Raw genomic sequence first — 15,314 nt, forward strand, 5'->3', positions numbered from 1 at the left:
CCCCTGGACTGGTCCGTGTTGGATACCGAGCTATTGGTATTGGTCACGGGCGGTCATCAGGCGATCACCTGCTTTTCCTGTGGCGAAATAGGCCACACGGCTCCCCTATGCCCTAAAGCTGCCTTCCAGGCTTCCGGCAGCCACACCCCGTTTTCCCCCAGTCCACCCCCCCTCCTCCAGCAGGGAACCTTCCAGCCAATCGCAATCAGACTGCCAGGGGCGCAAGGTGCTTATGCATAATAATATGGCTATTTGCAATAAATGTAAATTGCATTTTTCTGCACGTCTGCAGCGCCTACAGGGAAGCGCACCCCCGCTCCGTCTGCCCCCCGTCTAAACCCCCCCAAGGCAGTTCCCCCCCCCCCCCCCCAAAAAAAGAGAAATTGGGTTAAAAATCCTAGAATCCCATCCATCCACCCCCATCGACATCCCAGCCCTGGCTCTCAAACTAGCCTGCCACCCTGATCGCGTATTCACCGATCATCTCTTAAACCGGCCTCTCCCAGGGGTTCAAAGTAGGAGTAATTTCTCCCCCCACAGTTTCCTACGTCTCTAAAAAAATCTGCAAACGGCTCAAAAAGAGCCCAAAATAGTATCTCAACTCCTTAGCAGGGAATTATCTAAAGGATTCATAATTGGCCCTTTCGATTCTCCCCCCTTCCCGGTGTTCCGAACAAGTCCAGTAGGCGTCACCACTCGCAAATATTCCGGCAAAAAGCGCCTGATTATATAGACCTATCAGCCCCTCATCACGGCCCCACTCCAAGCATAAACAGCCTCATTCCTCCCGAAACCTATTCCCTCCACTATGCAAAAATAGACCACGTTTCTGGGCATTAATCTTGACACCGAGCTTATGCAAGCTTCCCTCCCCCTCGAAAAATTGTCTCGCATCCGCGAAATAGCCCAGTCCTATTCAGCAGCCAGCCACATTTCAAAACGAGACCTTCCGTCTCTACTCGGCCACCTGAATTTTGCCATGCACGTTATTCCCCAAGGGAGGTCATTCATTTCCAGGCTGCTCGATTTAGCATCTTCAGTCCCCAGCCTCCTTGACTCAGTTACCCTCAAATGAGGGATACCGATCCGATCTCAAATTCTGGGCTCACCTGTTAGAAAGTTGGAAACGGAATCTCATTTTTCTATGACGAAATCGTCTCGTCTGCTGACGACTTAAAACTTTTCACAGATGCAGTCCCATCTGTGGGTTTTGGGGGGGTCTACCAAGGCCACTGGTTCGCTGGCACTTGGCCGCAGCAGTTTGCCGGCTTGGATCAGTCCTCCGCATTATATGAAATGTACCCGATAGTGCCTTGGCCCCCCTTTTCCTCATTTCTCCCCAGCATCACATGACGAGATCCTGGTTCATCCATCACTTCAAGACAACACTCCAGAAATGCAAACATCCCTGCAGAGAACTATTCCAGCCACTCGTTCAGGATCGGGGGAGCCACATCAGCAGCCATGCAGGGGGTATCCTCCGCCTCCCTTCAACAACTGGGTCGCTGGTCCTCATCAGCCTATGCATCCTACATCCAACCAGAGCAAGACGCCATACTATCAGCCCAAAGATCCCTCCTTCCATGACTAAAGAGGAAGCAAGCACTTCGTTGGTGGTGATCAGAACTCTCCCATTTCTCATTAAATGCACCCATGCCCGGGCTATCCACATCCACTCCCATGCATCCCTGCCATTGCCTAAAAACCCCAGTCAGCCCCTCATCTCCCAACATCCCTGCAGATAACTATTCCAGCCACTCGTTCAGGATCGGGGCAGCCACATCAGCAGCCATGCAGGGGGTATCCTCCGCCTCCCTTCAACAACTGGGTCGCTGGTCCTCATCAGCCTATGCATCCTACATCCAACCAGAGCAAGACGCCATACTATCAGCCCAAAGATCCCTCCTTCCATGACTAAAGAGGAAGCAAGCACTTCGTTGGTGGTGATCAAAACTCTCCCATTTCTCATTAAATGCGTCCATGCCCAGGCTATCCACATCCACTCCCATGCATCCCTACCATTGCCTAAAAACCCCAGTCAGCCCCTCATCTCCCGGCATGCATACTCTCCCCCTGTCAGCCCATGACCTGACTAAGGCATACCCCAGGCAAGCTCCATGACCCCCACATCTACTCCCATGCATCCCTGCCATTGCCTAAAAACCCCAGTCAGCCCCTCATCTCCCGGCATGCATAAATCTCCCCCTGTCAGCCCATGACCTGACTAAAGCATACCCCAGGCGAGCTCCATGACCCCCCCTGTTTAGGAACTTTCCCAGTTCCTAAAAACTTTAAATTCCTTTGGGGGATTTTCTATCTCATACAGCACTGACGCCCCCCTCTCTCATAGCAAGAGGAGCGTCACATCATGGAGTCATACGCCATACTCAAACTGTCTATTCTGATTCAATAAAGATTGTTAAAATGTCTTACAAGTCTCTCATGATTGAAGTGTAGTCTTAGACTGAATTTCAATCATGGAAGACCAAAAGGCATAGGTAGACACCCCATGCTGTCATACCCCTCAGCCCAAATGACATCACTAAATGACGTCACCATCTCCGACGTCACCTTCTCTATGACGTCACCTTTGCAGGGTGACGTCAGTTGCCCAAATGACATCAGTTATGACATCATAAATGCCCTTCTCCCAAATGACATCAGTTATGACATCATAAATGACATCAGTTATGACATCATAAATGCCCTTCTGGTACTATATAAAGCCCCATCACCACAGCTTAAATCACACTTGTGCAGTCATCACTCACCTCGTGCCAGCATCCCGCATTCATCCAGCATCTCCAGAGCAAAAGCTTCACCCCACCACCTCCCCAGATCACCACCAATGTCATGACTCCTGTTGGAAACAAATCCCCTTAGGGGGGATTTTCTATCTCATACAGCACTGACGCCCCCCTCTCTCATAGCAAGAGGAGCGTCACATCATGGAGTCTTACGCCATACTCAAACTGTCTATTCTGATTCAATAAAGATTGTTAAAATGTCTTACAAGTCTCTCATGATTGAAATGGAAATCTAGTAGATCAGACTCACTGCCTTTCCATAGGATAATGATATCATCGATGTAACGTCCCCACCAAATGATGTTTCGAAAGTATTTGTTTTTAGCTGGATCCTGTATGTATTCCTTCTCCCAGAGGCCGAGAAAGAGGTTGGCGTAATTTGGGGCAAAGGCCGCCCCCATGGCTGTGCCTTTAAGTTGTTTGTAGTATTCGTCTCTGAAGAGGAATACATTGTTGTAAAGAACCCAGCGGGTGAGGTCAGTGATGAAGGAGTGAGGTGGGGAGGTTTCTTCATTCATGTTAAGGAAATGTTCCATAGCACGGAGGCCCTCGGTGTGTTCGATGTTGGTATAGAGGGAATTCACATCACAGGTAATGAGGAAGTCAAAGTTAACCGTTTTAAGGGAATGTATTTTTTGCAGTACCTGGTTTGTGTCTTTGATGTAAGACGGAAGGAGTGGGACCAGAGGTTTAATGAAGTGCAGTTAGATTGGTTTGAGAAGCATAATAATATGGAATAATAGCCTATATATGGAGTAGGGGTGTCACGATATTTCGTCGCACGATATATCGCGATATCAAAACGTCACAATATGTATCGTCAGAAAAAAATTATGATACAAAGAATTTTTTTTTTTTTTTTTTTTTTTTTTTTTTGCTCCTGAATAATAATAGAACAAATTTTGCAGAATCAACACGCATGAGTGAGGGGGTAGACTACTACTGGCATGGCAAAACAGCTCAAGGGGTACATAAGATTACATAAGTTTAGGGACCATTGAGCATGAGTTATTTAAGAAATAGATTGTATACTTTATTTTTCTTTCACCATGCAACAAACATTTAGTTTGTGACAGTGTGACACATTCTATTGCAAGAGAAGCATTATCTTCCATGTTGTTTTATATTTATTATAATAACAATTTCCAAAAACAGCATTTCTTTTGTATTTTGTGTATTTCAAATGAAAGACTATTTTTCCAGTATTTTCCCAGGGCTCCCTTGAAAAGAGGTTTCGATTTCAACGGGACTCACATGGTTAAATAAATTATAATTATATACATAAAAATTATTTACTTTTGTTAAAAAGAATATTGTTAAAACATCGTATCGTAATCGTGAACCCAATATCGTGTATCGTATCGTATCGTGAAATTAGTGTATCGTGACACCCTAATATGGAGATAGACAGATGGGGATGAAAGGGAGGGGGGGAGCTTTTCTGACCGGACTGGATCGCTCAGTGGAATTGGAGCTTAAAAGTCAAGTCGAGTCAAGTCAAATTTTATTTATATAGCACCTTTCATACACAAAGGCAATTCAAGGTGCTTTACAAAAAAATAATCGAAAAAACAAGCAGCAAAGCAATGCACATATAAAAAACACATAAAAAACACAGCCGACAGTTTTAGTTAAAAAATATACTCAAATTAACAAACATGAAACATTATTTCTGTTTTAAATAAGTTACAAGGCAGTTAAAAGGGAAGCTTGTGATTTGTTTACTGCACTTCTCCAATGACCAGATTGTGCATAATTTTACGCTTAAAAGGCGTGGTTATAATGCTTAAGGCCGCCTGTAGCGCTGACACCAAAATATCGAGTGGGCTGGTCCACGCCTACCAATCTGCGCTGCACCGGGCGCTGGGTGCAGTTTATAGGCCGATGCAACGATAGAGCCCTATGTGTTTTTGTTCGTCTGCTAATACCAAGACATGACCAAAATGTATTCATAGTGCAACGCTAGTATTTTCTCATTGTTACAGTTGTTAAAACTAATTTCAAACGCTTGAATCACTGCTGGTTTTTATAGGCAGGCAAACCTAGACCAAGGTGCATGTCTGAAGCCCAGGCTAGCACCAGTGGGACCCATGCACAAAGAGGAGGCAGGGTCACCCAGGACAGAAGCAGAAGTCAGAGGAAGGTCGGCTGTAGGACGATAGCAGATCTTGTCGACATCCTGAAGAACCGCATAGCTGGATGGAACTGGTTACGTCATTCTGGTGTAGCCCATATTTTTAGTTTAGCAAATAAAGTCTTTTTTCTGATAAACGAAGTTGTGAAATGTACTGTGAAACATCACACTGTCTATTATATAAAGTAGGCTATATATACACAGAAACACAAATACTGGTAGGCTACTGTAGCTATACACACTCAGCTATAAAGTACGCCAATCAACTGTTACAATGGAGAATAGTGGCCAAAGAGACATGGATGAAGTCATATCAACTTTATTGGTGTACAGAAGATTGCAGACAGCAAACATATGAAAGCTACAAAGATAATGGAACATTTATTAATTAAAAACCTGTATTAATTAATACAGGTTTGCTATAAAAGCACCATTTCTCCATCTCAAATATCATAATCGTGGGTCTACTTGTTTTCTATCTTGACTATCGTCAGCTCTCCTATCCTCTGGATGACTGGCACCTTGGAAATCAGACAAATGGAAATGTGTTTAGTATTCATTTGAATCATCTATTTTGTAGCTGCTATATATCAAGGCAGGGTTCCTCCACATTGTCATGAATTAGATACTTTTTCCAAACCTTGATTTGTTTGGAAGGTGTTACAGCTATTCTCTAATGTAACATTGAATAGAAAAACAAACTGCTAACATTAGCGAAGCTAGCTTTTCTACATGGCCTTTCTAAGTTTGTACATTACTATACCGTTCTGCGTCATAGTGACAGCAACTGGACATAATTATAACAGAAAATGCATGCATGCAACTTTTAAATTTTATTGTGGTAAAAATGAAGACACTGAGTCATGATGAAATTGTGATGCTGACAACAAACAACTTTTCATCCCAGTGGATTGAGGAATCCAAGCGGTTGCTGTTTGAGCTCTGCCCAAATCCCAACTCACGTAATGTCATGCACAAAGGCCCACAGAAGGACATAAAAAACGTCAAGGCCTGTTTGAAAGCTTTCAATGAGCTCGGAGAAAATATTCCCCGGTTTGTCTCACACTACCTGGATGAGCTACCACCTGTGGGGTTCGGCAATATGGACGCCTCGGCGCTGCTAAGCAGAATGGAGCAGCTGAGCCATGAAGTTTCTGGTCTGAGGAGGTCACTCGAAACACAGACAGATGTGAGCGTGAACCTCGGTGCTATTGTTGCGGCCCTAGATCGCCGTGTGACAGCTACGGGAAAACACCGTCTTCAGAGCGAGAACCCCCGGTCCGCTGTCAGTGTCACTGCATTATATTTAATGTGACTTTCTTTTCGGCGGCGATTTGGCTAAAGTATGCGGTTTCTAAGGTGGATGAGTGTCCCTGGCATCGACATAAATAAGTCCCTGGAAGCGCCCGCATTAGGGTCCGCCATCTTGGTCAACAAAATTCTGTTTTTGGCTGTGGGCTGGGCTGATAGGATTAGAAGCAGTGATGATTGACTCGCTGCAAGTCATGATTTCCATTTCTGTTTTGAAGCGCTGTCATCTTTGTTTGTTTTTTGTTTTGATTAGGGATTTTAATTTTTAAAATATTTTTAACTAGGTCGGCCTCTCCAGGGAGGGATTTCTATGTAAACAGATCATGCCCATTAGGGCTCCTTGCAGAAAGGAAAGCTTCAAAGCACAACACAGGGATGGGGCGTGGGTTAGTTGTAAACACAGAAATGACAGACTGTAATCCATCAACACATATAAGGTAATGGTTTGGTGATATTTAATAGTGCAGAATCCTACACATAGTGCCTTTAAGGAACATCCTGGTCATCATCACACTGAAAGCAATCTTGCTGAAGCTTAGCAGTCACACCTAGGGCTTAATTTCTGCTGGATGCTGCCGGAACAGGATCCGGGAACTCCTAGATTAGGACCGGCAACCTATTGATTGGATCCAGCACCTCCTTTGTCACTATCAAAATCTGTAGTATGACCGTGGTCAGCTAGCAGTCTGTTAACACATGGCGAGGTACAGCCTCCAAACACTCTCTCTCTTTGTGTTAACATCTCAGACAAATCCAGTATGTTGTTGTTTCTACCTGGCAGGTGTGTTAACAGCATTTCGGGGGTTTATTTTCCAATAATGACCGGCTCGCTATAGGCTACATGATCCTTTACCCTTTCTTAAAACCAGTGTTGGGTCCTGACAAACAGCTACAAAATGTACAACTTAAAATGTAACAGCAAACACAGACATTATAAATTATGTTTCCGAAATGGTTTTGTTTTATTCGGAGGGCTCCAAGGTGGAGGCGGACTGTCTTGCAGTTGAACTTTCTTCTGTATTTCTTCTCTCCGTCTCTTAAATTCTAGCTCTTTCCTTGTCAGCCAAAGTTCATACATCTCTAAAGTGGATTGATTGATTGATTGATTGATTGATTGATTGATTGATTGATTTGTAAGGGACAATTGGAGAAACATTGACGATTGCAGAAGCAATGTCCGATGTACTTCTTCTAAGACGTGAACTCTTTTGGATCTACACTCTGGATACCCTGGCGCCCAGGGGCCTCAATGAGGAGATGGACATTCGTCCTTTCTTATAACTGTACTTTTTTTGTGTGTGGTGCATTTGAATGGTCTCTCTCGTTCTCTTTTTAACTTTAAGTAGTCGTGGTCCTTTGTTTGCTATGTTTACACCGAGTTTAAGACATATAGAGGCGCCTCTCTACGGCCCACCAGCCTGACGCCGACGGTGGTGTTGGGCTACACTATTGAGTGTTTTTTCCTCCTATTATTGTATGTACATGTATTCACATATATATATTTCCTTCACGACGAGGATATCGTTAAGCAGACTGCAGCTGTTTGGACCGATCCTTGTGCCCATTTTACTGTCACAGCGTTCAGATTTAGTCTGACCAATGGTGACTTTATTGACTTGATTTTTTGCTTGAGAAGAAGATTTTAATTTAGTTCATTTAGATTGGTTGACACTATCAAACACTTTTTTGAGGGAGATAAAGACCGCATCAATTAGATTCTCGAATCGAAAACGTTTCTCTTCTTGCATGTATCATTCCTCCTCTCTACATGCTTCCCAATGCTGATTTCTATTATTGTGAATCCTCTGATTAATGAATGCAATTAGACTCTGCCTTGTCTGTGATGACAGTTTTGTTTGGTTTTAAAAGCTAAGCACCTAGGTGTTGTCCAATATGCTCCAGGCACTGTGGATGTTTCTATGTATTCTGTGGGTTTTACTCTGCCCTGCCCTGACCCGCCAGAACAGCGCCCTCTGAGTTCTAGGACCTCCTTCATGAAGCACTGGTCACGCCACAGGGTAGCATCCCTCAGAATGAGTGGTACATCCTTGTATGCAATTATACATCATTTGTTGTAACTGTGTTTACCCAAGGCTGTACCAACTGTCTTCTAATCATTCATCAATGCCCTGTGCCAATAGATGGATTATTTGAATTATTTCTAGTATTTCTGTTGGCACTGTCTTGATTGCAAGTTGGTAGAATGCCAGTTCTTGACCCCAAGCACCTAGAGAAGGTACAGTAGGCCTATATAAAGCCAGTTTGTCCCTTTCCATGACACTCTGCTACCTTCTGCTGTTCGTCTACTAACCTCATTAGATCAACTGACATAAGAACAAAGGTAAGATTTGAAAGGACACTTCTCACCTGGCATCTGTTTTTATGTAAAGATTGTTGTTCTATTGGTTCATTGTAGCCTATAGTCTGTGTTCACTTCATGGGAAGTTCCATCAAAATCTACTAATCATCTGATCTAAATCTAATCTCTCACTGTAAAACCCAATGATGCTGGTTGCTCTGTCTGGTTGCTAGGACTCACTAAAGCTTTGACTACATGTTAAATGTCTGAAAGAAAGAAAGAAAGAAAGAAAGAAAGAAAGAAAGAAAGAAAGAAAGAAAGAAAGAAAGAAAGAAAGAAAGAAAGAAAGAGAAAGAAGAGGTTAGTGTAATGAGTAATGTTCGACAATGTGTTATAGTATGGAAATGACCATTGTTTATCTACCTATTATGGCTTGGCCCAAACATAGTACAGTAGGCTATTGTATATCAAACGTATATATCAAATGTAGTACAGTAGGCTATATATCAAACGTATATATCAAACGTAGTACAGTAGGCTATATATCAAACGTATATATCAAACGTAGGCTATATATCTCAGAATTAAACAGCCCTTGTGCAACAACACTCTATGAGACCCACAGGTAAAAAGCTCTCTTGTCAGTTCTAAAGACTGGAATCCAGACCAAAGTAGGCAGATTTGACAGTGAGGGTTCCCGGATTTATCGAACGACTTGCCTAAGAATATTAGCCTGATAACAGACTGAATTGTCAACTTGTTACACTTCTAGTCTGACATCACCCCCACTCTAATCGATTTCTATTAGGGGAATCCCCCAGGGGAATTCCATTTCCCTAACCAATCACTAGAGACCACCGTATCTGCCTGCATCTAATGTTAGTGAATCTAGTTGGGAGAATGCAAAAACCATCTCTCCTTTGAATAAATGCCTTCAAAGCAGAGTGCTGTTCGGATTTCAAATTGGTTCTTTTAAATAATGGATTTAAAACAGCCTAGATAGCAACGTCTATCTCGTCTATGGTGGCCGCCATTATTAGCTCCTCAGCACAACATCTTGACAACGGTGTTAGTCCCGCCCATTGTGCTGTTTATTGACACTGATTGGCTAATCGTTACCCGTTCATTGGACAAGTCATCCTTTCAGCAACTCGGTGTAGTGAGCGGATTACAAGGCACGATTCTGTCACTGCTTTTAAATCACAGTTGAAAAACATCTGTTTTTAAATTCACTTTTTCCTAATTGTTTTATTCTCCATCTGTGTCTCCGTGAGGGCTTTTGTTGTTTAGTGCCGTATGTTCTTTTTTATTTATTTATTTTATGTCATTGTTTTAATCTTATTGGTGTTCAGCACTTTTATTATTTTTATTACAAACAACCAAAACAAAATGCAGTTGAAGGAGTAGGCTACAAAGGTCAGAAGCACAGTATCTGTATCATATTCCTGTGACCATAGTGAAATCATGCAGTGAAATGCTAAAAAAGAACTAATGCAGGATGGAAATGTTTTTGTGAGCAGTTATTGCGAATGCACTGAAAACAGAAACCACCACCTCAAAGTTGAATTCCTACAAGAGTGAAAGTTTCCTTTAACTCATTCACAGTTGCATGAACTCATTGTAAGTTGTTCTAAATAAGCCCATGCTCAATATAATTTACCTTGTCTAATATATCTTTGCACAGATGGCATCAGGTTTTCATTTTGTGATGATCTTATGCGGACTGGTCATATTGGTAAGCGAAATCTACAGAAATATTATTTATGTATTATAAAATATTATTATTATTTTTCATTTCATTTTTTATATTTGCCCCCATTGAAAACCTGCCTGACCAAATGTCACATTTTTATATTCCTAACATGACATGACAACAAAATATGAGAGCCTATTCTCTTTTTTTGGGGCACCACTGCACTGTATTTATTCTCCATGTACTGTCAGCTCTTCCAACTAGTGCTAGTAGAAAATGGTGAGCTAGAATACTAGAAGATTTCAAGTTGATTTAGCTGCTGAGAATGTGTTCTTTGTGTTCACAGGACAGCAAAATGGCCGTGGCAGGTTGGTACTGTACCTCTCACCGTTCTTAGATTGTTTTAGTTGTATTTATTTTTCTCAGATGGTCAGTCATTAGTAATTAGCAGGACTGTTTTGGGGATATATATATATATATATATATATATATATATATATATATATATATATATATATATATATATATATATATATAAGCTTTATCAAAGAGGAACATTTTGTGTGAATGTTAAATGAATAATATAATACTGTTAATGTGCGGATTATGTACTGGGGGGCAAGGGGAAAAGAGCTTGTGACTAGCTATATATTTTTTGTAAGTGGGTCTCATCCTGAAAAAGTTTGCGCACCTCTGATAGACTACCAGTACTTGGGTTTGATACTTTAAGTTGCTTTATTGGTCAGCGTCACAGACAAAACACATGGACCATTGCAAACTTGAAGCTAGTTAGTTTTCACTCTTCAATTCACAATAATTTGAACAGGTTTTTACCAACACTACAAATGAACATTTCACATAATTGTATGTGCACTCAAGTACTTGTTATCCAAGATGCTAATCTTGATGTTCTCTCGAACATTGGAACAGAACCTTGCTGTCCTTCTTCTCCTTGCTGTCCTTCTGGCTGGGCCCAGCTTGATGGCACTCGCTGTTACAGCTTCCAGCACACTGCAAAGACTTGGCTTGAGGCAGAGGTACCTGATATAACATAATGCTGAACAGGCCAGCACACTCAATGTCCTCTCAACGCAATGGACGTTTCAGCCAAAAGGCCTTCTTCAACGCTGAAGCCTTTTGGTTGAAACGTCCGTTGCTGCTGTGCCCAGATGAGAATTACATGTGTGAAAGGACATTGAGTGTGCTGGTGTGTTCTCTTTTCTAATAAGTTTGTGTTTGCCTTGCACCTGAGATTTCTCATTGGATTGAGTGTTGCTCCCTATTGGTGAGTCTGGACGTTCCTATCATGCTGACAATGCTCTAATACAGCTTGTTGCTAACAGGATACTTCAGAAAAGAAGCAGAAGTCTATTTCAAGGCTTTGTAAACTACTTCTGTATAATTTTTCCTTGCCTTGAGGACAAGCAAAAATTGGCTCATCTTACCCCATTCTCCCCTACACTATGTCTGATAATGTACAACTTACCATCATGTTGTCTTGTGTCATGCTGGTCTCGATCCCATTTTCTTTGTGTTTGTCTCTCTATTCTTTGTTCACCCCCCTCTGTCTCTCTGCATGTCTGTCTGTCTCCTCCTCCTCACTCCCGCTCTCTCTCATTTTATCTCCCTACCTCCATCTTTTTCTTTATATCTTTGCTTCTCTCCCATTAGCTCGCCTGCATTGCCCAAGGTGGGAATCTGGCCTCAGTCCACAGTTTAGCCGAGCACAACCTCATCAGAGGGATGATTAACACAGTGGCTGGCTCCAATAAAAGAACCTGGATTGGGGGCTATGATACAACACAGGTGAGACATTTACTGATACACACGATCTAATCTAAAGCCATGGGCTATCAGAGTGAGCACCAAGGAAAGACCTGTTACATCGAGAGAGCGTCTATATTTATATCTATACCCTATTTACATCACCTCCTAAGGACCTAAATCAGTCATATATATCAACAAACAGTCAATCAATGAGAAAATGTAACAATATGAAAACTGGACAAAATGGACATGGACACTAAAAAAATAGTCTATTGTTTGACATTTGACATGTGCTTTGTTATTTGCACAACTGAAACCTTGACCCCCAAACCTTTGATTTAGACACTGATGAGAGTATAGGTTTGATGTGAACCTATTGAATTAAATGTATTCCTTATATATAACCTATATATAACCTAATTGCTGACACTTGCACTGCACATATGCAGTAGGCCTTTATGTATATGGGTTGGGAACACTTTAAACTATTTTCACCTGATGAAGATCCATGGATCAAAATGTTATCTTCTTAGTTCAAATTGGCTAAGTGGGTAGCGGTGTCTGTGGCGGTGTCAGTCATGATTGTGATGTCATCACTGATGTCACTTGAGAAATTGTCATGTCATCAGTGATGTCATCAGTGACGTCAGCATCAGTGATGTCACTTGAGCAATTGTGATGTCATCAGTGATGTCACTCGAGCAACTGTGATTGCCCAACTGTGATGTCACTCAGGCAGTTGTGATGTCATCAGTGATGTCACTTGAGCAACTGTGATGTAGTATGAGCCGATGGCGCACAGTTGCACGATGGCGCCTAGGTGGGTGGGCGGTGTCTGTCTGTCTGTCTGTCTGTCTGTCTGTCTGTCTGTCTGTCTGTCTGTCATGATTTTGGGAGCCCGCAGGGCAGACAATTTCCATAACTGCAGCCATGGCACATTATCTCCAGTCTCCACCCTAGGATCGTCTAATCAAAGGCGAATGAATGGAGCCATTATTCATATCCCTCAATGTTGTCCAATTCAATAAATGTATTTATTAAAGATTAAAAAAATTATTTTACATTATTCAAATTCAGTATTTAAATTTGGTAACTGTCAAACCATTTGGGTGTTGGAGGCAATAGTGAAAAAAAAATGAAACAGACAAATCAGTAATGTGTAAGCTTCTTCCTTCAGGAGGGACAGTGGCAGTGGAGTGACGGCTCCGCGTTTGACTCTACACACTGGAATAAGGGAGAGCCAAATAACCTTAATGTGGAAAATTGTCTGGAGATGAACTTCCTAGGTACCAAAAAGATTATTTCTTGATTCACTGTGTTTTCTATTGGGAAGCAATGAGCAGACCCACATATCACTTCTCAACAATGCTCAGTGGTGTATAAAGTACTCGAAAACCATACTTAAGTAAAAGTAATGATATCTTCCCAGAAAAAGACTTTGGTAAAAGTCAAAGTCACTCATTAGAATATTACTTGAGTAAAAGTCTTAAAGTACTTGATATTTTCTGTACTTAAGTATCAAAAGTAATTTTCTGATATTAAATGTACGTAAGTATTGAAAGTAAAAAGTACAAGTAAATGCTGCAAAAAAAAATCAAGCAAAAGACATGCCTGGGCTTGAGTGGAAGTCTGTTTCTTCTTCTTGACTTTTATAGCCGCTGACAAACAACGTTATGTTGCATTACAGCCACCAAATGGAATGGCGATTGGATCGTGATTAACGTAGCTTGCAAACTAGGAGCACTGATTTGCCAAACCTGATTGCTTGCAGGCTACGCAATTTCTTCTGATTTTACTTTGTAACTAAGATGCTTGGGGGAAATGTAGTGGAGTAAAAGTATCCATTTTATTTGGGAAATGTAGTGGAGTAAAAGTGAAAGTTGACAGAAATATAAATACTCAAGTAAAGTACAGATACTCAGAAAAAATACTTAAGTACAGTACTTAAGTATTTATACTTAGTTACATTACACCACAATGCTAAAGATTGAAAGATCATCTTTTCCTTTCATACCATTTTATTTTATTTTTTAATTTTTTAACTAAGAGTCAAGAAAGTCTTGGAATACTTATGGTGGATGCCTCTGGAGTGCTTAATATTTTGTTTTCCTTCTGTGTTTTTTTCTGACTACAGATAACCTTTGGAATGACTTTAAATGTAGCGGCAAACTGTCTTTTGTGTGTGCCAAGGACATCTGATGACACCCCGACCTGCCATAACAATGTCACTTGCACCATGATGATGTCATTTCCACCATGATGATGTCAGGCTTCGATGGCATCAGTGCTGGAAGCTCTATTGACAATTGACATTATTTTTTCACATCTTTCGATTGTTCTTATCAATCAACCATTAATAATAATCAATAAAAGATTAAGCAATATTGTCTTGTCCAAAATCACAAATTTTTGTTGTCTGAAAATGTTTATGGCACAGAATCTATATTAAATCAAATTGTATGAGGTTAGATCACACCAGGAAGTACAATGCAAGTCACAGAAATGTGACAATTTGTATTGTGGGGCAGAAAAATGAATGGTGATATTAGCTAAATTTTATTCTACTGTAGCAATCACAATGAGACACTTGACGATCACAGTTTTACAAGCTCTCTATATTATATATGTGGCTCAGAAAGAAAGTTAATTCTGCACAGTCAGACTCTGTACATTTTATTTATTAGATTGTATTCAGTTGTGGTGGTATCGAATGAATGCTATCCTTAGAAAAATAACTATTTTGTAAGCAATTAGTGTCAACTAATCCATTCCAACGATGCGCTGGGCTGCTTTCACCACGCGGAGCAGGTCTTTACGCTCGGCGGCTGTGCAACTGGCATACCACACGGTGGAGCAGTTGGTCAGGATGCTCTCAATGGTGCTCGCTAGAAATTCAGCAGCAGTTTCTGTGGTAGCCGGGCCTTTTTCAGCTTCCTGAGGAAATAGAGTCTTGGTGGGCCTTTTTAACCAGAAGTGAGGTGTTGGAGGACCATGTCAGCTGTTTTGACAGATGGACTCCTAGGTTGTCCATGCTCTCCACTGCTTCTCCATTTATCAAGAGGGCCGGAGAGGGTGGACGCTTTCCATTCTTCTCCTGAAGTCAACGATCACCTTTGTCTTCGAGGTGTTGGACACCTTACACCACTCGGAAGGGTGTTAAACATAAGGCAGTAAGACAATTTCAACAATACAACATAGTAAAAAACACAAAAGTTATAATACAGAAACTTGCAGCATGTATACAGGATGTGCAAGTTTATCTACACTTTAACCCCTTATAATTCCGGTTCTGTGTGTGTGTCC

The 15,314-nt window shown here is 41.5% G+C and overlaps 1 protein-coding gene across 1 annotated transcript; it reads left to right on the forward strand.

Annotated features, from left to right (window-relative positions):
- The first annotated feature begins 8,509 nt into the window (after positions 1–8,509).
- Positions 8,510–14,395, forward strand: LOC310779080 (galactose-specific lectin nattectin-like). The gene is made up of 7 exons (XM_083639576.1): positions 8,510–8,593; positions 10,236–10,286; positions 10,591–10,612; positions 11,175–11,281; positions 11,916–12,050; positions 13,189–13,297; positions 14,146–14,395. Exons 2-7 carry the CDS (start codon positions 10,236–10,238, stop codon positions 14,208–14,210), a joined length of 489 nt encoding a protein of 162 aa, XP_083495702.1. The 5' UTR covers positions 8,510–8,593; the 3' UTR covers positions 14,211–14,395.
- The last annotated feature ends 919 nt before the right edge of the window (positions 14,396–15,314 follow it).

Source organism: Poromitra crassiceps, assembly GCF_964638095.1.
Source record: "Poromitra crassiceps genome assembly, chromosome: 6".
Lineage (NCBI taxonomy): Eukaryota > Metazoa > Chordata > Actinopteri > Beryciformes > Melamphaidae > Poromitra > Poromitra crassiceps.